This window comes from Camelina sativa, chromosome 17 (assembly GCF_000633955.1).
Source record: "Camelina sativa cultivar DH55 chromosome 17, Cs, whole genome shotgun sequence".
Classification (NCBI taxonomy): Eukaryota; Viridiplantae; Streptophyta; class Magnoliopsida; order Brassicales; family Brassicaceae; genus Camelina; species Camelina sativa.
Window position 1 is genome coordinate 13,880,353 of NC_025701.1, and position 19,330 is coordinate 13,899,682.

The 19,330-nt window shown below is 34.5% G+C and overlaps 5 protein-coding genes and 1 long non-coding RNA gene across 8 annotated transcripts; 3 read left to right on the top strand and 3 right to left on the bottom strand.

Moving 5' to 3' along the window:
* LOC104757131 (nuclear transport factor 2) lies at nt 2,108-3,357 on the top strand. Its single transcript, XM_010479847.1, has 2 exons — nt 2,108-2,524; nt 3,021-3,357. The coding sequence occupies exons 1-2, from the start codon at nt 2,219-2,221 to the stop codon at nt 3,093-3,095; spliced, it is 381 nt and encodes a 126-aa protein (XP_010478149.1). The 5' UTR covers nt 2,108-2,218; the 3' UTR covers nt 3,096-3,357.
* On the top strand, nt 4,154-8,280 carry LOC104757133 (sphingosine-1-phosphate lyase). Its single transcript, XM_010479849.2, has 15 exons — nt 4,154-4,470; nt 4,573-4,618; nt 5,097-5,248; nt 5,352-5,411; nt 5,531-5,755; nt 5,845-5,986; nt 6,205-6,255; nt 6,360-6,451; nt 6,733-6,859; nt 7,145-7,160; nt 7,256-7,363; nt 7,459-7,513; nt 7,597-7,743; nt 7,848-7,926; nt 8,014-8,280. The coding sequence occupies exons 1-15, from the start codon at nt 4,259-4,261 to the stop codon at nt 8,134-8,136; spliced, it is 1,635 nt and encodes a 544-aa protein (XP_010478151.1). The 5' UTR covers nt 4,154-4,258; the 3' UTR covers nt 8,137-8,280.
* LOC104757132 lies at nt 8,171-9,511 on the bottom strand. Its single transcript, XM_010479848.2, has 3 exons — nt 9,101-9,511; nt 8,623-8,911; nt 8,171-8,539 (listed from the first exon to the last, which is right to left on the bottom strand). Exons 1-3 carry the CDS (start codon nt 9,418-9,420, stop codon nt 8,330-8,332), a joined length of 819 nt encoding a protein of 272 aa, XP_010478150.1. The 5' UTR covers nt 9,421-9,511; the 3' UTR covers nt 8,171-8,329.
* Nucleotides 9,715-11,394, bottom strand: LOC104757135 (putative pentatricopeptide repeat-containing protein At1g28020). The gene is made up of 2 exons (XM_010479850.2): nt 11,025-11,394; nt 9,715-10,927 (listed from the first exon to the last, which is right to left on the bottom strand). The coding sequence occupies exons 1-2, from the start codon at nt 11,283-11,285 to the stop codon at nt 9,872-9,874; spliced, it is 1,317 nt and encodes a 438-aa protein (XP_010478152.1). The 5' UTR covers nt 11,286-11,394; the 3' UTR covers nt 9,715-9,871.
* Nucleotides 12,582-14,171, top strand: LOC104757136. 3 transcript variants are annotated; one of them, XR_002036205.1, is made up of 5 exons: nt 12,582-13,014; nt 13,083-13,195; nt 13,309-13,475; nt 13,549-13,672; nt 13,760-14,171. It is a non-coding gene; the product is annotated as an uncharacterized LOC104757136 (long non-coding RNA). The 3 variants fall into 3 exon arrangements; XR_002036206.1 differs by having other exon boundaries at nt 13,094-13,195; XR_002036204.1 differs by having other exon boundaries at nt 12,588-13,195.
* On the bottom strand, nt 14,818-16,365 carry LOC104759462 (putative pentatricopeptide repeat-containing protein At1g28020). Its single transcript, XM_019239348.1, has one exon. The coding sequence runs from the start codon at nt 15,893-15,895 to the stop codon at nt 14,897-14,899; it is 999 nt and encodes a 332-aa protein (XP_019094893.1). The 5' UTR covers nt 15,896-16,365; the 3' UTR covers nt 14,818-14,896.

The window sequence follows — 19,330 nt, forward strand, 5'->3', positions numbered from 1 at the left end:
CATAAAATAATATAAATTTCTATCTCAACGGGTTTTACAGTTTTCTAAATTATTCTCTAGCATTCATTCTTTTAAAAGTAAGAAATTCCTTCAATTCTTGATTTAACAAAAGATTTTTGGAATGATGAATCTAATTTACAACTTTTAGTTAATTTATATATAAAAAATTAATGAAAGTACCTATATATAATAGCAATCCGAATAAATGCCACCAAAAGTTGTATTTTTTCAATGGTACTTTTTGGATAATTTTCCAAAAAAATCTATAGAAAATTTAAACTGTGTGTTTTACACAAAGTTGCTATTGTTCATTGTAACAATTTTTTTGTAAAGTTGCAATTGTTCATTGTAGAGCTGTGTCTATTCGAATATTCGTATCTTTTGAAATTTATATATATTTATATGTTTGAACTGTTTTCATTTTTTTTGTCATGACACCAAATAATATAAAATTTCAATCTTAACGGTTTTTACAGCTCTCTAAATTATTCTCTAGCATTCACTCTTTAAAAAGTAAAGAGATTCCTCCAATTCTTGATTAAACAAAAGATTTTTGAAATGATAAATCTAATTTACAACTTTTAGTTAATTTTATACCTATAGTCTTTTTCCAAGAGTTAGATGGATTATATAATGAGCTTTTGGATTTGACTTTTGAATATGGTAATAAAGATGCCTTTTATTTAAAAACAGTTTATATGAGTTTGTAGGTATAATCAAGTGCAGACATAACAGTTGCGATTTTTCATAGTACATTTTCATAAAATATTTTTATTTGTTTTTCTTAAAATACAAACGTTTTTATATGTTTATTGTAGAGTTGTGTCTTTTCACTATATTTTATTTATATTTTTTCATCACAACTTTTCATTTTAATAGGTGTGTCTATTTAAATAGTTATACTTTTTGAACTCTCTTTATATTTGTCTCTTCATCACTAACTAACAAGTTTGTTGAAACAAATTTTCCATTTTATGTTGAGTCTAAATAATTGAATATATTCAATAATCTGACTAAAATTTTAGAAGTGATTATAGCAATAGAGAAATTTTATACAACTTAATATTAAATTTACAGTTGTGTCTATTTATCTTAACTTTTCGTTAAAAAAATATTTTAATATTTAAAAATAATAATAACAATCTGAATAAATGAGAACAACAATTGCGACTTTTTGTAAAAAAATTTGTTTTATTTGTTCTTTTTTGAAAACTCAAACAGTTGTATTTGTTCATTGTATAGCTGTGTTTTTTTACTATATTTTATTCATATATTTTCATCACAATTTTTTGTTCTAATAGGTGTGTCTATTTAAATAGTCATATCTTTTGAACTCTCTATATATTTGTCTCTTCATCAACAACTAACAAATCATTGTTGTTGAAACAAATTTTTCATTTTATGTTAAATCTCAATAATTTGAATATTAATATGTAATATTGAATGTTATTTTGTCATATAACTAAAATTTTAGAAATGATTATAGTATATAGAAATTTAATAAAACTTAATATAGAATGTACAGTTGCGTCTATTTATCGTAACTTTTTGTTTAAAACTATTTTAATATTTAAATTTTATTTATTTTGTTCTTAAGAGTTGTGTATTTTAATTTTAATTTCCGTTGATACTGTTTCACTCATTATTAAATATAGTTTTAATTATAGGTTATTTAATAGAAAATTACATTACTCATTATAATCATTAGTTCAATATTCTCAGTAAGAATCACTTTTTCATAATGATTTTTTTTTTTAATTGTAGCTCTTTATCATAATTCTTCATAAAAAATTCTTATATTTATAAAACTTTAAATAATATGTTTTGCAAAGTTGCGTCTATTCTACATAATATTTTTTGTTATAAGTTTTCATTTTGATTATTGTGTTTTTAGTAACAGTTTATGTATTCAAACTATTATATTATATTTAAATAATTTTATAATGTATAATTTTAAATATTAAATTATTTGTTTTTTTTAAATACTTCTCGTGACATCGCGGGGGTTTGATTCTTAGTGATTATAAAATAAGAGTAAAAAAATAATAAAATGACAAGGAAAAAAGAAACAAAAAAAAAAAAAAGGAAAAAATAAAAGCAGCGTCGTAGCGACGCAAAGATTTTTCACATGAGAAAGAGAGAATAAATCAAAGATAGAAAAACCAAAAACCCTTATTGCGACTCCCAAATCAATTAGCTCTCTCCAAATCTAACAAAAATGTCTCAGATGGATCCCGATGCAGTGTCCAAGGCCTTCGTCGAGCATTACTACTCCACCTTCGATACTAACCGCGTCGGTCTCGCTGGTCTTTACCAGGAAGCTTCTATGCTCACCTTCGAAGGTCAAAAGATCCAAGGAGTTCAGAGCATCGTCGCTAAGCTCACCTCTCTCCCTTTCAACCAATGCAAGCACCACATCTCCACCGTTGATTGCCAGCCTTCTGGTCCCGCTTCCGGTATGCTCGTTTTCGTCTCCGGTAACCTCCAGCTCGCCGGCGAGGAACACACCCTCAAGTTCAGCCAGGTTCGTCTCTCTTTCTCTCTCTCCCGATTGATCTATATCTGATTAGATCGTTAGGGTTTAGAAATTGGCTGATAGATCTGTAAATCTGGCTATTCCCAAGTTTGAATTTTTCCTGTGACTAGATAGATCCTTCCAATGATGTTTTGCTCCTTGTCATGTGATTCGTTTGAGCTCCTATGATCTTGTGCATATTTAGCTTAGCTCTGAATTTTGTAGATTAGATTGAAGAGGGAGATTGCTCCCTGTAACATTGTTTTGCCAATCTTGTGTGTTTCCTGGTTTGTGTTCGTGTGGTGAGAGTATATGAAGCTTAGTTCTTGTTTCAGTCATTGTTACGTTTCTTGAACGCTTCTAGAGTTTTCTTTAGGTAGCAAGCTGTTTCAGTGTTATGTATTGTTTGGTATCGTTGATCTTTGCTTTATTTGTTTGGTATTCTTGATTTTGATCCAACACATGTGACATGTATGAACTGTTTTTTCATTGTGTGTGCTTTCAGATGTTTCATTTGATGCCGACGCCACAAGGAAGCTTTTACGTGTTCAACGATATATTCAGGTTGAACTACGCCTGAACCATCAAGTCAGATTGTTTTTTAGCATACATGATTGTTTGTTGCAATTCCTATAATACTATATGAGCAATCCTTCTATCATTTCCTGTCTTGTCCTTTTTCTTTTTATTCCTAGATGATTTACGCTTGAGAAGAGAAAAAAAAACTGTCTCTCTCTTGTATTTGGTTTGGATGGTTTGTTCACTTGTGTCATTACAATCTAATGACTTTGATTAAGACTCAATTCGAATGGTTTCCAATGTCATTTTGGCTCTTTTTTCTTTGTGGGAATAAGCTTTTAATCCGAATATATTTCGTCCAAGCTTGACTTTTGAAAGAGATTTGTCTTCTTTAATGTGTCTAAAAGTTAACTCTATTCATCGCAACAAGACTTGCTAGGAGGTTCAATGAACCCTCTCTGTGTAAAGAATTCCACAAGTTCCATCAAATTTGATTAAGTGTGGGGTTGGTTATATTTGAGTATTGTCGGAGTTGTGTGTGGGGTTGCAGTTGGAGATTGCTTCAAGTTTCCACAATACGTTTACATGATAAGCTTTGCCAACTCCGAGTCAGACAAGTTTAATTAAGCCACAAAATCCAGCAGCTTCACAAACCCAATACGGAAGATCAAAATTTTTGATATAGAATATGCTTTATTTTTCATAAGAAAAGTCTCAGCTTCACTGATTTGACCTCTGGCAGCCCACAATGTTCAGAACGTTAATACAAACAATCTTATAAGCTTCTAGTAGGTAATCTTGGAAGTGAACAAGGCTGTCCTTTTTCCCGTTCATATTGAGACTGCTCTGATTTTAGTTTTGTTTTTGTTCTTTTTTTTTTTTTTCTAATTATAAAATGATAAACCAATCTAGTTATATATAAACATAAAAAGTTTTTGAGTTTTGGTTCCAATTAGATGCCGTGTAGCTTTCACCCACCCATCAGATCAGAAGAGTCTCTGAAAGAAAGTAACTCGCTTTAAAAAATTGACTTCACACGCAACAAAACAGAAAGCGCCAAAAAAATTAAGGAAAGAGACTTTTTTGTCGCAATCTCATACTATTCACGAGATGACCTCGTTTTATGATCATCATCCTATCTATCCCTTTCTATATTCCTTATTCTACGTCCCAAACGATTCACTTTTCTTCTCACCATCTCAAATCTCATAGAAGGAAAGTAAAATGGATTCCTTTTCATATTCTTCGATGAAATCAATGGTGATTCAAGCTCGAGGCTCGTTAAACTCGCGTTTGTCTGACTTTGAGCCTCTGTTTCTGCTTTTGGCTCCCCTTCTCACTCTTTTCCTCGCCCAGATCATCGGATCTGTCTTGGGCGTTGTGAACGACAAAGGGTTAAAAGCGTGTCTTGTCGGGTTTATCATGGGATTCCTCAAGTGAGAATCTTTTTTAATCCCATATCTTATTTTCTTCGGTTCCAATCTTTTTTTTTTTGATGGGTGAGAGAGACTAATGGTTTTTGTGGAATAATGAAACAGAATGATCCCTGGAGTTCAGAATTACATAGATGCTGAGAAACAAAAGGTGGGTGTTTGTGTTTGAATCTTCAGATTGTTCCTCCTGTAATGGTCTTTTTGTTGCATCTTCTTCTTGTGGGTATTTAAGTGGAAACATTTCAAAAAATAGAAATGCTTGACAAGCCTATTTCATGCTCTTCTTTTCCATTTGTCTTTTTTTAATGTTCTAGATGGATGGCTGCATCACTAGTTAAGGATTTAGATTTTATCTGGCATGAAAATATCATGGTCCCATGGCTATTTCAAACATGATTTTGATGGTCATTGAATAGTATAGAGAGTTATGAGACTCCCATTATGATTTTAAGTTTTCACTAATATATAAGATTACTTGGGATTTGAGACCAGAACCATACCAGCTTCTTTTTTTAAGAGCATATGTTTGTTTCTTGGTTAGAGAGACTTTCAATGTTTGTTACATCCCACCGTGTCTTTTTTATTTATCTGTATAACTAGTTGATGTTTGTTTTTTTTCTCATTCATAGGTTGTTGATCAATTACAATCTGGTAGTAGCTCTAAGAAAAAGAATTGGGCTGAAACATTGCCAGTAAAAGGTCTAGGAGTTGAAGTTCTTGACAAAATGGAGATTGAAAAAAGGAATGACGCTATTTGGCAAGGAAAATGCTCTGGCACTGTGTATGTCTGTGGTAGTTGATGCCTTTTTTTATAAGTAGTTCTCACAAATTTTCTTTGTGGATTCGGTGGAGATTAATTAAACTTCTGCCACCTTTTGTAACAGATACATTGGTGGAGGCGAGTCTGAAGGACATTTTGCATTGATAAATCAAGCATGTTCAATGTAAGTTGTTGCAAAATTTTAGCTCCTATCTTTATGTAATATAATTTCTGCTTTTGTTGTGTATAATATATCATTCAAGTTAACTTTGTGTATGGTATTTATGGATGATGCTTTTCCAGGTTTGCGCATACCAATCCATTGCATATAGACGTATTCCAGAGTGTGGTGCGGTTTGAGTCAGAAGTAGTCGCAATGACTGCTGCGTTACTCGGGAGTAAAGAAACGGTTTCAGGAGAACAAATATGTGGAAACATGACGTCTGGAGGAACAGAAAGTATAGTGTTGGCTGTGAAGTCATCTCGTGACTATATGAAGTACAAGAAGGGTATCACACGGCCAGAAATGTATGTTTCATTTCATCCTTCGCTTTACATTTGATCAAATATGTACTCTAAACTGAATTGATGGAACAATATTTCATATGTAAGTGTAGGATTATACCTGAATCGGGTCATTCGGCTTATGATAAGGCGGCTCAGTACTTCAACATCAAGTTGTGGCGAGTTCCGGTAGACAAAGAATTCCGAGCTGATGTGAAGGCAATAAGGCGGCATATTAACAGAAACACCATCATGGTAATGTTTTGAGTTGCCAGTTGTACTATATTTAATAAATTTTACCTGTACATGTTCCATGGTTTGATGTACATATCCAGTCTTTGCCTTTTGTATTTCCATGGTTGAAAGATTAAACTTCAGAAGCATACCTTTTATGTTTGTTATTGTAATACAGCTTTAAAGTTAAGCCGTGTGCTTTGTTTTTATCATCATCTTTAAATCATATTTTTTTTCAGATTGTTGGATCAGCACCAGGATTCCCTCATGGCATCATCGATCCTATTGAGGTAAACTAGTTTTCCCTTCTGATGTAATTTTAAAGACATTTATTTATGTTCTTCTATATGGAATGAATGTGTTGGACCATTCCTTTTTTTTTCTTTCATTACAGGAGCTTGGTCAACTGGCTCTTAGATATGGAATATGCTTTCATGTTGACCTTTGCCTTGGTGGTTTTGTGTTACCTTTCGCTCGCAAACTTGGGTATGTGTAATTGTCTTTTTTTCTAGCGGCTTATCAAAGGCCTGCCTTTATTTTACAAAAAAAGATGCAAATCGTATCTACTTTATAAGTTTAGGACTTAAGAAGCTAAGTTCGTAACTTAGAGAAATGATAATTGATAGTTAATGTATGGTATGTGTCTGTCTGTTCTTCTGCCACTTCTCGTAGTTTCCCCCAGAGCATTGGATCTCAGGTTTACATTAATTTCTTGGTACTATTTAGGTTAATTAGATCATAGAGATTGATTTCTCACTTTTTTCCAGGTACCAGATCCCAGCTTTTGATTTTACTGTAGAAGGAGTTACTTCAATTTCGGTGGACGTGCATAAATATGGTTTGGCTCCTAAAGGAACTAGTACAGTTCTCTACAGAAATCATGAGATCAGAAAGGTAAGTATTTGTTATTTTTCCACTCTTATCAATTTCTCCAGGCTCAGTACCAAGCACATACGAATTGGTTTATATTCAGTTCCTAAGTTCTGATTCTGGCATGCTTATTGTGTCACTATACATCTACACAAACATACCCACTATACATTGACACTGTCACATTCCTCTTATGAACTTTTTCATATTCTATTCAGTGCTGTGCAAAGTATGGTTTTGTGTATTATCTTTACCTGACATGTGAATTTTTTGCCTGCAAAAATATCTACCCCTCCACCTACAAAATAGCACCAATTTGTTGCTGGTAAGTCTATTTGCTACTTTCATCTTTAAGAAAACAGGGAAATAAAAAACAAGAAGACTTGAATTCATGCAAATCTGAAACTGTATTTTATGCAGTAACTGAATGGTCAGGAGGTCTATACGTGTCCCCAACTATAGCTGGGAGTAGGCCTGGTTCTTTGGTTGCTGGTGCTTGGGCTGCAATGATGTCTCTGGGCGAGGAAGGTTTCACAATACATATCTTACTCTCTCAAGCTTCTGGTCATTAAAGTTTGTCAAAGATTAAATGGTTGATTCTGTATGCTTCTGTTGTTCAACAGGCTACCTACAAAACACAAGCAATATAATGGAGGCATCAAAGAGACTAGAAAAAGGGTTTGCATTACTTTTTGACTTTTCCTCAGTTCTTCAATCGTTTTGATTATTTTGTAGCTTTGACTAACTATCGTTATTTGCAGCGTAAGAGAAATCCATGAACTGTTCGTCATTGGAAAGCCAGATATGACAATTGTGGCGTTTGGTTCTAAAGCATTAGATATCTTTGAAGTTAATGACATCATGTCTTCAAAAGGTTGGCATTTGAATGCACTACAGAGACCCAACAGGTAAAATTTTAAAGACCAAAACATTGGTGTTTCTGCTATTATAAGACCACATTCCTCTCTTCACTGTTCTGAAACTTTCTGTCCATGTCTGTCTTTTGGATCAGCATTCATATATGTATAACTCTTCAACACGTCCCTGTAGTCGATGACTTCCTCCAGGATCTGCGTGAAGCTGTAGAAACTGTAAGTCCATTGATGAAGATTCTTTTGATTGCCTCTTTCTTTTTTCCTCAATTGATCTCTCGTTGTTATTACCTTTTCTTTTTTTAGGTGAAAGCAAACCCAGGACCGATCACTGGAGGCTTGGCTCCAATATATGGAGCTGCAGGGAAGATGCCAGATCGAGGAATGGTGAATGAGCTTCTGGTTAGTTTCATGGACAGTCAATACTAAAGCTTCTTTTTTAAAAGATCAAAGAATCATCAAGTGGATAAACTGATTTCACATTTCAGTTGCAAGAGCAAAACATTGTACATTCACAACCACATTGTTTCATTTTCGCCCTACTAATAAAATTCATCACAATCTCGATATTAAGTAACTAAAAGTGCGTGTTACGTTACACACTCGAAGAAAACATAGATGATCAATCAGATTTGTGGTCAGAAGATTTTGATCTAGGAACTTGAACCGGCTTGTCTTCTTGGCTTTTCGCCAACATCTCATCTCTTTCTCTGAAGTAATGGTCGAAGGCACGAGGCAGGAACCTAGGGATCAAGAAACAGAGTAGATTCACTCCGAAGTAGCCCAAGTTCGCTATTGCTAAATACCGTCCAAACCAGAACCATGCAACAACCTGAAACGATTTCAGATGATTTAGTAGGGCCAACTGACTCTAAAAAGACTTGCAATTGAGTAAAGACAGGTATTAGATAGTACATTGGGTGTAGCATTCATTGGTAACGACTTGTTGAGCCAGACATCTTTAGACCAACCAATGATGACAAAGATTCTCCAGACTGTGTAGAGCAGTGGGACGAGAGCTCTTACCGGTGGCGAAAACAGAGAAAGGCCACTTATTACATTCTCTGTCAGAATCTGACACGACAGTAGAAACAAGTGCGGTGTCGCTGATCTCACCGCATGATCATCTCCTCTTGCAAAACCACCTAATACGTAAGCTAAAGGCAAGAACAGACCAATCGTTGTCCCCGAAACCACGTACATCCTTTTCATTATCCCAAAATTACAACAGAAAAAAAATGAAGTCAGAATCTATAATGTTACAAAATGATCTCAAAAATACAAAACAGACCAACAAATTTTTTTAAAAAGGTCGTATAATCTTGATCAAGAAAGCAAAAAAAGAAGAGATTTTGTTTTTTTTTTTCTTTTTTTCTTGTGATGGATTTGGAACCTGAAGAGTTTGCTGCCGTGGAAGACTTCACGGGAAGTGGTTGAAACACCATGGCCATGGGATGGGAAAGCTAAACGCGAGAGGGCGACTATATAGATAGACGCAAACGCTGGAAAAAGCATGTCAAGTATCGGTACGAGACCACTCGCTGAGAAGACTAGTATGAAGGCAACTAGCTGTAGTTCTATTACCCTCAGTGACCCCATCAAGCCGCCACCTCCAGCTGCTGTCATCCCCGACCACAGTCCCTTCTCACCGGAAGATGATGACGTTTTACCCTCGTCAGGTCTTGGACCCACCGCTAGTGTTACGCCTGACATGATTCGATTCTTTTATTAAAAAAGTCTCTTGTTTACTTTGTGATCTGATGATGGATGATTCAAACAGTGGATAAAGAAAGAATGAAGTTGATAGTGCAATTTATGAAGAGGGGGGATCTCTTGTTGACGTAGTTCCACGTGAAAACTTGGGTGATATACACGTGTCAAAGTGAAGACGTGAGTGTTCATTGCCTGCCATTCAACGTGTCATGTCATTGGCATATGTTGCAATGTTTAATTATTATTAAAACATGTTTTAAGACAAAAATGGTTAAAAAAGAACCCAAGTTCAACAATTTGAAAACAGGGTTGGAAGTAGGTTTCCAACTTTGTGCAAGTGAAAAAACAAAGCATAAAAGATGATGCAATGTTCCTAATTACGTTCTCCGATTATAACAATAGGAAAGCTAATCTAAATCTATTGTTCTATTTCTCCATGGCCTTCTTATCCTTAGATCGACGTTGTTATTGCATCGAAAGCCATCTTTAAAATGAACTTCACCAGAACCACAAGCTTACATAAAACGACAACCAAAGCCAGGAGCGCTAACTGCAACACGTTATCTAAGGCTGGGCGTACCACACCCGTAAACATAGCATCCTCGGCGTCCTTGAGCTGGCCTCTCTCGCAATAAGCAGATGCCATCATAGCCACGATTCTGACATCATGCTTGATGGGGGGGATCCAACTATTATAAATCTTTCCTGCCTCATTGTTATGGTTTAATTTGAGTAAGATATAAAGTACTAATCGATAATCTTCTTCCCACTTCTCGAAATAGTCCGACTCCCATATACGGGAAACGTCTTCAGCCTTCCCTGCTTCCCCATACAACCGCATCAAGGACTTGTAAGCTAACTTCTTTGACTCGGGATCAACTAGTGATTCCTCGGCTCTTCTCAGCATATTTACCGCCTCAACCACTGACCCTTGTCTCAGGTAAGCTTTTGCAATGTCGCTGCACGTTCGCCAATCAAATGTATTTGTATCGCACTTTGCTAAAAGCTTCAACATTTCTTTGATCTTGGATTCGGCTGCGTAAAGCCGCAGTTTATTGTTTAGCGTGATTTTATCCGGCTCAACATTGTTCTCTTTCATCTGGCTGAGAATCTCGTGTACCATATCTAGTTTACCTAGACTAATGTAGAGAGACATCATGTGGTTAAAAGGAGAGGGTTTCGAGAGGTAGCGGAGCTCTGTCATCTTCCCAAAGATTGACTCAGCTTTAGCCAATGTTTTCGAAGACATCATGTGCTTAAAAATATGCGGTTTCGAGCGGTACCCTATCTCCTTCATCTTCCAGAGGGTTGACTCAGTTTCGTCCAATCTTGCGTAGAAGCTTAACATAGTGGTGTAAACAAAGTCATCTCTCTTGTTCTCGGGAATGCTTTTGAAGAACTTCTCTGCTGCGTTTAAACCTAGAATCTTGTCGATCAGATGAAGCCGAGCTGCGAAATCTTCAGGAACAAGATCGCAAACTTTCTGGTCACTCATCCACTCTGATACCTAAACATGCACCACCAAAATAACACAACTAATCAATCAACTACTGATTTGTGAGAGAATCGAAAATTACAAAAAGGTTTGGAATAAGAAGAGGAACCTTGAGAGCTTGGGGAAATCGTTTTGAATCGCGGAGGTTTTCAACGATGAGTCTAACATCCGAAGGATTCAATTGATTTCCCTGTTGCTTCCATTGCTCCAGCACTGGGACGAATGAAGCCTTTGGATCTTCACCGGCCTTGTCGATATGACGACGGAGTCTGTCGTTAAGCTCCGGCGATGATAGGGTTCCGACAGAGCGCAACAGATACTTCCTGAAAGCTGGAACGGCCCTTGCGCATGGTTGAAAAATTAGCCTCATGATTTAGGCGACAGAATAAATTAGGGCTTCTCTGAGCTCTGTCTCTCCTTTTTATTTTTATTTTTCGGGTCTTTGTGGTCGACGTCTCGCTCAAGTAATTTTATTTCTTATTAGGGGGTGGTATTGGTTTGAGAGTTTAACAAAATCATAAAAAATGAATAAGTGAAAGATTGTTAAAGATTGCTAGAGAGTTTTGTTGATTAGTTTTCTAAAATCTTGTAAAGTCCTCCAAACAATCCCTGTATTTTTATGATACTTTCCATGACTTTATTTTGTGAAGAAAGTGTCTAAAATCATGAACCAATAACATAATAATTGAACTCATTAACAATCCTAGANTTCTTTTGTTTTAATTGAATAACATAAAACTTTTAATGACTTTATAAAAGTCTGAATCTAATAACTCAGATTTGTTAAGATTTTAAGTGACTTTTTATAAATCACAAACTAATAACACTAAACTTTAACAGAGTTTAACAAAATCTTGATCTAATAACAATAGATTCTACATAACATTTAAAATCTTTAAAACTCTATTAAAATATTAAACCAATATTCATAAACTAAATAATAATTACTCAAAATACTACAATTTTATTTCTTTAGTTTGTTGTCAAAATATCATTATTAATTTAATATTCTAAAAATGCCATCAAGAATTTTGGTTTTACAAAAAACCCACAAACACAAAAAAAAAATTAATTTTCAAGGGTTTTGTTTCTTTTCTTTTTTTATATATATAGATTTTAGTAAACTATCTTGAATTTAGTGTATAAATTTTAGGAAGTATGGTTTAATGTTTAGGATTTTGATAGTTTTTAGAAAACTAAAAACTAGTACTAGTATTTTTGTGGAAGCTTCTTTAGTCAAATGGTTGATTAAGAGTTGATTAATGCTTCTACACCAAAAAGTCTGAGATTCGATATCCAGATAATACAATTTATTAATTAATTTACAAATTAAAAGTTGACAAGTTTACAATAGATGCCATATACAATTAAAGTTGTTTGTTGTAGGAAAGAAGTGTAATAGTTTTCATAATTTGCATTAAATAATAAATTAGATGATAAAAAAAAGTACTAAGACCAAATCCGCTACAACAACCTTCTAAGGTTGCTTAAAAATATATATATTATTTTAATTATAGTTATATATTTTTTATTTTTTATTAATAGTAGCCAATAACAAAGTGACAGCTGTAAGTTTTTATTGAGAACCGTTTTTTGTTGAAGCAATCTTAGACCATGTGCATTGGCGTCTTTTTGAGCCGTCCCCCCTATTTTTTGTTTTAAAAATAAATGAAAAATGGCTCATTAACGAAGAAACGTATCTTCAAAGGGGACGTTTTTCCGTCTGTCGACTTGGCCACGTGGTTGTTTGTGATTGGAAGAAACCTAATGCTTCTTTCTTCTTCGCCTCCTCCTCTTCTTCTTCTTCATCTCTCATCTCCGTCTCAGGGAGAGTGTTCACTTCCCCTTCAGCTCTTCGCTTCTTTCTTCTTCATCCTCCTCATCTTCTGTATCCAAGAAGCTATGGAGAAGAGCTTCGCTTCCTCCACCGCTCTCAAAACTGTGACCGATCCGACGGCTTTGATCTCCCCGCCGATTCCGCCTTGCGAGGATAAGTTCTTCGTGAATCTCCCTTGCTATGACTTTGTCTGGAGTGGGAATCGCAGTCCTAGGGCGACGCGATGAAGAACAATCCAGGAAGACCGATTCCGACTGAGAAGGTGGATTTATATTATATCATCGATTCGTTTTGATATTGTCAATTTTGAGTAATTTAAGTGGAATTTAGATGGTGTATAGGTTGGAATTTAGATGGTGGTATTGTGAATTTAGATGGTGGTGTTGTGAATTTGTGTGTACCGGTATTCAAACTAATTCAACTCCGGAAATGAATAGAGGAAGGTTTGAAGATCCCACTTTTTTTTATTTTTTTTTTTCTATATATTGCTGAATCTTTTATGAGTTTTGGCAACAAGTTTCTGAGATGGGAACTTGCTATACGTTTGTTTTTGCAGATCCAAGATTTAACTGGATTGTTGGATTTAACGAGTTTCCTCACCCAACTATTGATGCTATCGTTGCATTAGACTCAATAGGACCGACTTTTTTCCTTGTTGTTTCCATGTTTGGTTTTGTTCTTCAAATCAGTTCTTTGATTACCGAGAAAGAGCTTAAACGCCAGGTATAACTTTGTTTCTGAATAGGCTGTTGAGTCCCACTGTCTATATAGTAGACTGATTGTGTTTTGTCAACAGGCAATGACGATGATGGGTGTTTTTGACACTGCTTATTGGTTGTCATGGCTTACATTGGAAGGAAAAGTGATATTTACAACGTTGGTTTATTATTGACTTTCTCTCAGTACTTCCTGCCCCTCAGGTTGGTGAATATAAGCTTAGGATCAAACATCTTTGTTAAGAGCTTGCTAGTTCTAGATTTACAGTATTCATTTTTGTATATGTGCAGATTGTAGTTTGGAGGTTCTTGCAAAGTTCAAATTGGTCGGATGTATTGGCTACAAAGCAGGCCTTGCTTTTCATTGTTTTGGTTCAGTATATACCACGATTCCTACGCGTCTTACCTTTGACATCAGAATTGAAAAGGACTGCAGGTGTCTTTGCGGAAACTGCTTGGGCTGGCGCTGCTTATTATCTGCTTTTATATATGCTTGCAAGTCATGTGAGTGTATAGCTTTCTCTCTTTATAATTTACATTGCTCTTTTTGTTCAATACTTGCCCATTATACCATGAGTTATGTGACAGTGGCAATAAAAGGGCAAAACCAGGAAATAGTTTCATTTCTGTTTCATACTTTCATTGTTGTGAGCTTATGTTCAAATATTCAGTTTCATAAGACATGTAAAGTATCTTTCAAATAGACACCAATGCTCCTACCAAAAATAAGAACCTTTCAAAATAATACTATTAAATTTGAGGGACCAAAAATTGTCCTACACCAATGCCCATGCTCTTAGTACCGATTCTCTTCTTGTCTTCTTCTTTCTCATTACTATATTAATTTTTATTAACAAGTGTTTTTGATGAGCACTCCCCATTGGAGATGCCCTAATATTTTTAAAGATTTTTTTTTTAAATTATAATTAATTGTATAGAGAGAGTTAATAAGTCCATAATAGGAAAACCGAATGAAACTTAAATTGGTGATTTGGTTTTGTTTTGGGTTAAAATTTTAAACCAGTTCGGTAAGTACTTTGAAGTATAAACCAAAAATTCTTCTTGATCACTTTGTTATCGCATCAAAATTCAGCTTTAAAATAAACACCACCATAATTCTCAAGACTACATGTCTACATTGTATAAACGAACTCAAAAATACGAGCAGGTGGTGGTCCAATAGAAGTTGGAAATAATTGGTGCTCGAATAGAAAATGATTACATAAATGATAAATAACATTAGCTTAAAATCACGTGTGTATATATTTGTCTAAAAAAATTGGCCACATACTCCCTTTTCCCAATATTTTAAGATCCCATAATAACATGAGAGGAACCATGGTGTTTTTTTTTTTAACTTAAAGAACAATATTCTAAACGAAAACATGGGCTTGGTTTTAAAAAGAAAAAATTTGTGTCCCTAAAAGTTCAGAACCAATAAAGTATTGCCCCTAAAACTAAAAAATAGGTGCTCCTCCAATACCAACCATTCGTGTCTTCCATGCCAGAGAATACGCGCACCAACAGGCCGGACATTTGAATGGGCCTGTCCTTATGGTACTTCCGCATCATAACATTATGTGTTAGTTTCTCGGCGTCCCTTAGCTGGCCTCTCTTGCAATATGCAGACGCCATCATAGACAAAATTCGCACATCAAACTCGTTGTCTCCTTCATGCCACTCTTTTACAATCTTATCTGCCCCATTGATGTCATTTAATTTCAATAAGGAACTAATTACTGATCGATATCCTTCGCTGTTCATGTGGCGAAGGTCATTGTGGCAAACGTCGTCCTTGTAAAGTTCCCATATGCGGTAAACTTCGTCAGCCTTTCCTGCATCACCGTACAACATCATTAACGACTCGTAAGCTAACTTCTTTGACATGGGATCTACTGATTGTTCGGCTCTACTCAGCATCCCCACGGCCTTTACAACCAATCCATGTTTCAGGTAAGCTTTTGCAATTTCGCAGCTCGTGCGCCAATCCAATGGTGTAGGATCGTGCTCTTTTAATAGCCTCTCCATAGTTTTGATGTTTGTAACAGCTGCGTAACGCCGCAGTTTAAGGTTAAACGTAAGATTGTTTGGCTTGACATTGTTCTCCTCCATTTGTTTCAGAATCTTCTCGACCATATCTTGCTTATCTAGCTCAATGTAAAGAGACACCATGTGGTTAAACGCAGAGGGCTTAGAGAGGTAGCCTAGCTCTCCCATCTTCCAGAAGATGAACTCAGCTTTATCCCGAGTTTGATCAGATCTTGCATACAAGCTTAAGATAGTATTGTAGACAGAGTGATCCCTTTTGTCTTCGGGAATGCTTTGGAAGAACTTCTCCGCTGCTTCGAAACCTAGAACGTTGTCGATCAGATGAAGCCGAGCTGCGAAATCTTCAGGAACTAGATCGCAAACTTTCTTGTCACTCATCCACTCTGATACCTAAACACCACCAATAACAATAGCAAATTAAACAACTACGTATACAGATTATATCATGAACGATACATTAAATATTGGGGACGAAACTCGGATACGGTAATTGAGAGAATCAAAACCAAAGAGGAACCTTGAGAGCTTGGGGAAATCGATAAGACTCGCTAAGGGTTTCGATGATGCTTCTGAGATCCGAAGGATTTATATGCTTGCCCTGTTGCTTCCATTGATCCAGCACTGGGATGAATGAAGCCTTCCGATCGCCCTTGGTCGTGGTGATATGACGATGGAGGCTGTCGTTAAGCTCCGGCGAAGATAGGGTTCCGGCAGAGCGAAACAGATATCTCCTGAAAGCTGGAATGACCCTTGCGCATGGTTGAAGAATTGGCCTCATGCTTTAGGCGGCAGAGTAATAATTTAGAAATTAGGGTTTCTGAGCTCCCTGATCTTTCTTTTTCGCTGAGGTTAAGTAAATTAAATTATTTGTTTCTTTCTAGTTTGCTTGTATAGCAAGTTCTTGTGTATATAAATTAGAAAATACAAAAATTAGATAACAACAAGAAAAAATCGTGTGAAGCTATAATTTTACAATTAATATCGGACTTAAAAAAAAAAAAAATCTGAAGCTTCATTTTGTTTTCTAGAAACAAATCTTAAGCTTTTAAAAATAGAGAAATATGCATTTAAATGTTTTATTTTCAGTTATGTTTTAAGTTTTTAAATGCTTTAAATCTCCTATATATTAATAGAGGAAGATTTTGGCAAAAAAACTGAGGTGTCAGCATTACAGAACTCAGGACATTATTTCTTTTATTTGTCATCAGCTTTTAAAAATATTTACATTTATTTACCATTGTATTTTTCCAAAAATACAATTAACACCCAAAATTAATTTTTTTTATATTATCTTTCTAACTTAATTATCAATTATATTAAACGAGAAGTGAAAACGTCCCACATTCAATCTCAGCAAAATTTTACCATTATACCATTAATGAAATTGCCCTTCACGTTGAAATATTTTACCCCTGGACGTAAAATTACCTATTTTTCGCATTAAAAATAAATCAAAAATCGGATTAGAAATAATCTAATTGCATAAAAAGTTAATTGCACAAATAGAATTTGCTAAATTAATCCCTAAGTTTTAAGAATAAGATCTCTTTCACGCTTAATCAAAGGATACATGACCATAATATAACACGCATAAATTGGGTAATTAATGGGCTTAGGTTAGATTGTTTAAAGATCCACGTAAATAAAAAATTATGGGTTTCTGCATGAAAAAAGCCCGATGAGAAAACACATCCTTTCTGTAAACCCTTAAAACCTAGAAACCCTAAAAATATAGATGCTTTACAACTATAAATACAATGATTTCGTATGCTTTCACCATAACCCGAAAAAAGCATTCTTCTCTTGAATTTTAATAATTCTTTTATTATGTTCTCAAATTTTTATTTGTATTCCGATCTTGCTGTTTTTAATGATACATCGACTGATCCCTTTTATTTTCCTGTTCTTATAGTGGTTTCTTGGAAAGCAAGATCCACAAATCATAAAGCTTTGGTTGTTGTTGGTTCATCTTCTAATCAAGGTATAATATCGTTCTTTTTTTTGTTGAGTTTTATAGATTTGTTCATATTCTCAATTTCTAATTTGTATTCTGATTTTGCTGTTTCTTATGATTCACTTTTATTTTCCTGTTCGTGTAGCTGTTTCTTGGAAAGCAAAATTTCAAATCTTACTGTTTTGTATTATTCACCTAATTTAATGTGTTTTCCTGTTCGTGTAGTGTTTTCTTGGGAACCAACATTCGAATCTCACCAAGCTTCGGTTATTGTTGGTTCACCTTTAAAAAAGGGTATAATATTTTACTATTTTGAATGATGATTTACATTAGTTTCTGTTGTCATGATCTCAAATTTATATTGGTGTTCCTATAATGTGTTTATGACTAATCTACAGATCTACAGGTTAATTGTATTTACCTAATTCTATGATTGTTTCATATATAATAATTGTATTCAGATTTTGCTGTTTCTTATGATTCACTTTTATTTTCATGTTCGTGTAGCTGTTACTTGGAAAGTAAAATTTCAAATCTTACTGTTTTGTATTATTCACCTAATTTAATGTGTTTTCCTGTTCGTGTAGTGTTTTCTTGGGAACCAACATTCGAATCTCACCAAGCTTCGGTTATTGTTGGTTCAACTTTAAAAAAGGGTATGATATTTTACTATTTTGAATGATGATTTACATTAGTTTCTTTTGTCATGATCTCAAAATTATATTGGTTGCGAGCCAGAGATTATATATTACTATATTTTACTATATATTAGATTCACTACAGATCTACAGATTAATTGTATTTACCTGTTTCTATGGTTGTTTCATATATAAAATATAATAATAATAATTTTTTGATTTAGGTATTGTGGAGGAGACTTTGGTAGTAAATAATATCAGGTATTATTTCTTATAATTATATTTCTTATCACGATTATATTTTCCTTTTTTAATTTATTTATAGTTTATAATAAATAATAGTTTTGTCTAAACTTGGATTGCCATGTTTCAGGACTATTATGATCGTAGATATCCATGGACTCGATTTACGGGTAATTCGTTTTTTTATAATCGTGTTATATAATTTTATGTGTAACTTAAATACTACCATGTTTTATTCATTTTAAAAATGTTATATAAGCATGTTTTATTTGGTAATTTTGATTTACTTTTAACTAAAATATTGAACAGGTTTCACCTAGGGAATGCTACAATGAAGATGGTCCTGAGGATAATGGTATGAATCGTTCGATGGCTATGACAGCAAAATTCTCGGATTGGATTATATTCAATACACAAGTTGCTCAAGCCAAAGGAATCACTTATTCTGAAATTCCAAAACCATTAGTTTGGTGTCCTAGAGATATGATATGGAAGAGAAAATCAAGGAGAAGACAATTTCAATCGCCGTACTGATTGTTAAACAGATATACGGTCCATCATTTGCAACAAGGACCGATGCAAAATTCTTTTGCGAAAGAGCTATTCTTAGTCCAAGAAATGATGACATCGATAAAATAAATCAATATATGCTCTCTCAACTTCCAGGTAAATTAAGAGTGCAACTTTTTAAAGAATAATTTTTTTTCAAACAAAATTCAATATAAACAGTTTCTTATTTGAATTTTATTATATCCAGGGGAAGAAAGACATATTTGAGTTCAGACAGCATCGAGACTTCCGATACAAGTGCATACGACGATATGATCTACACTCAAGAATTCTTAAACAGTATTCACGTTTCTGGATTACCTAACCATGTTCTGACGCTAAAAAGGGAGCACCTATCATGTTACTTAGGAATATTGATCCTAAGGGAGGTTTATGCAATGGTACGAGATTGATTGTCACACAAATGGC

Bases quoted from the DNA above. Each gene is read 5' to 3' on its own strand.
- LOC104757131 (XM_010479847.1), top strand. From the start codon at position 2,219: ATGTCTCAGATGGATCCCGATGCAGTGTCCAAGGCCTTCGTCGAGCAT. The intron at 2,525-3,020 runs GTTCGTCTCTCT...GTGTGCTTTCAG, and splicing joins ACACCCTCAAGTTCAGCCAG to ATGTTTCATTTGATGCCGAC.
- LOC104757133 (XM_010479849.2), top strand. From the start codon at position 4,259: ATGGATTCCTTTTCATATTCTTCGATGAAATCAATGGTGATTCAAGCT. The intron at 5,412-5,530 runs GTAAGTTGTTGC...ATGCTTTTCCAG, and splicing joins ATAAATCAAGCATGTTCAAT to GTTTGCGCATACCAATCCAT. The intron at 7,364-7,458 runs GTTTCACAATAC...GTTGTTCAACAG, and splicing joins GATGTCTCTGGGCGAGGAAG to GCTACCTACAAAACACAAGC.
- LOC104757132 (XM_010479848.2), bottom strand. From the start codon at position 9,420: ATGTCAGGCGTAACACTAGCGGTGGGTCCAAGACCTGACGAGGGTAAA. The intron at 8,912-9,100 runs GTTCCAAATCCA...GATAATGAAAAG, and splicing joins CACGGCAGCAAACTCTTCAG to GATGTACGTGGTTTCGGGGA. The intron at 8,540-8,622 runs GTACTATCTAAT...AAATCGTTTCAG, and splicing joins CAATGAATGCTACACCCAAT to GTTGTTGCATGGTTCTGGTT.
- LOC104757135 (XM_010479850.2), bottom strand. From the start codon at position 11,285: ATGAGGCTAATTTTTCAACCATGCGCAAGGGCCGTTCCAGCTTTCAGG. The intron at 10,928-11,024 runs GTTCCTCTTCTT...GTGCATGTTTAG, and splicing joins GATTTCCCCAAGCTCTCAAG to GTATCAGAGTGGATGAGTGA.
- LOC104759462 (XM_019239348.1), bottom strand. From the start codon at position 15,895: ATGAGTGACAAGAAAGTTTGCGATCTAGTTCCTGAAGATTTCGCAGCT.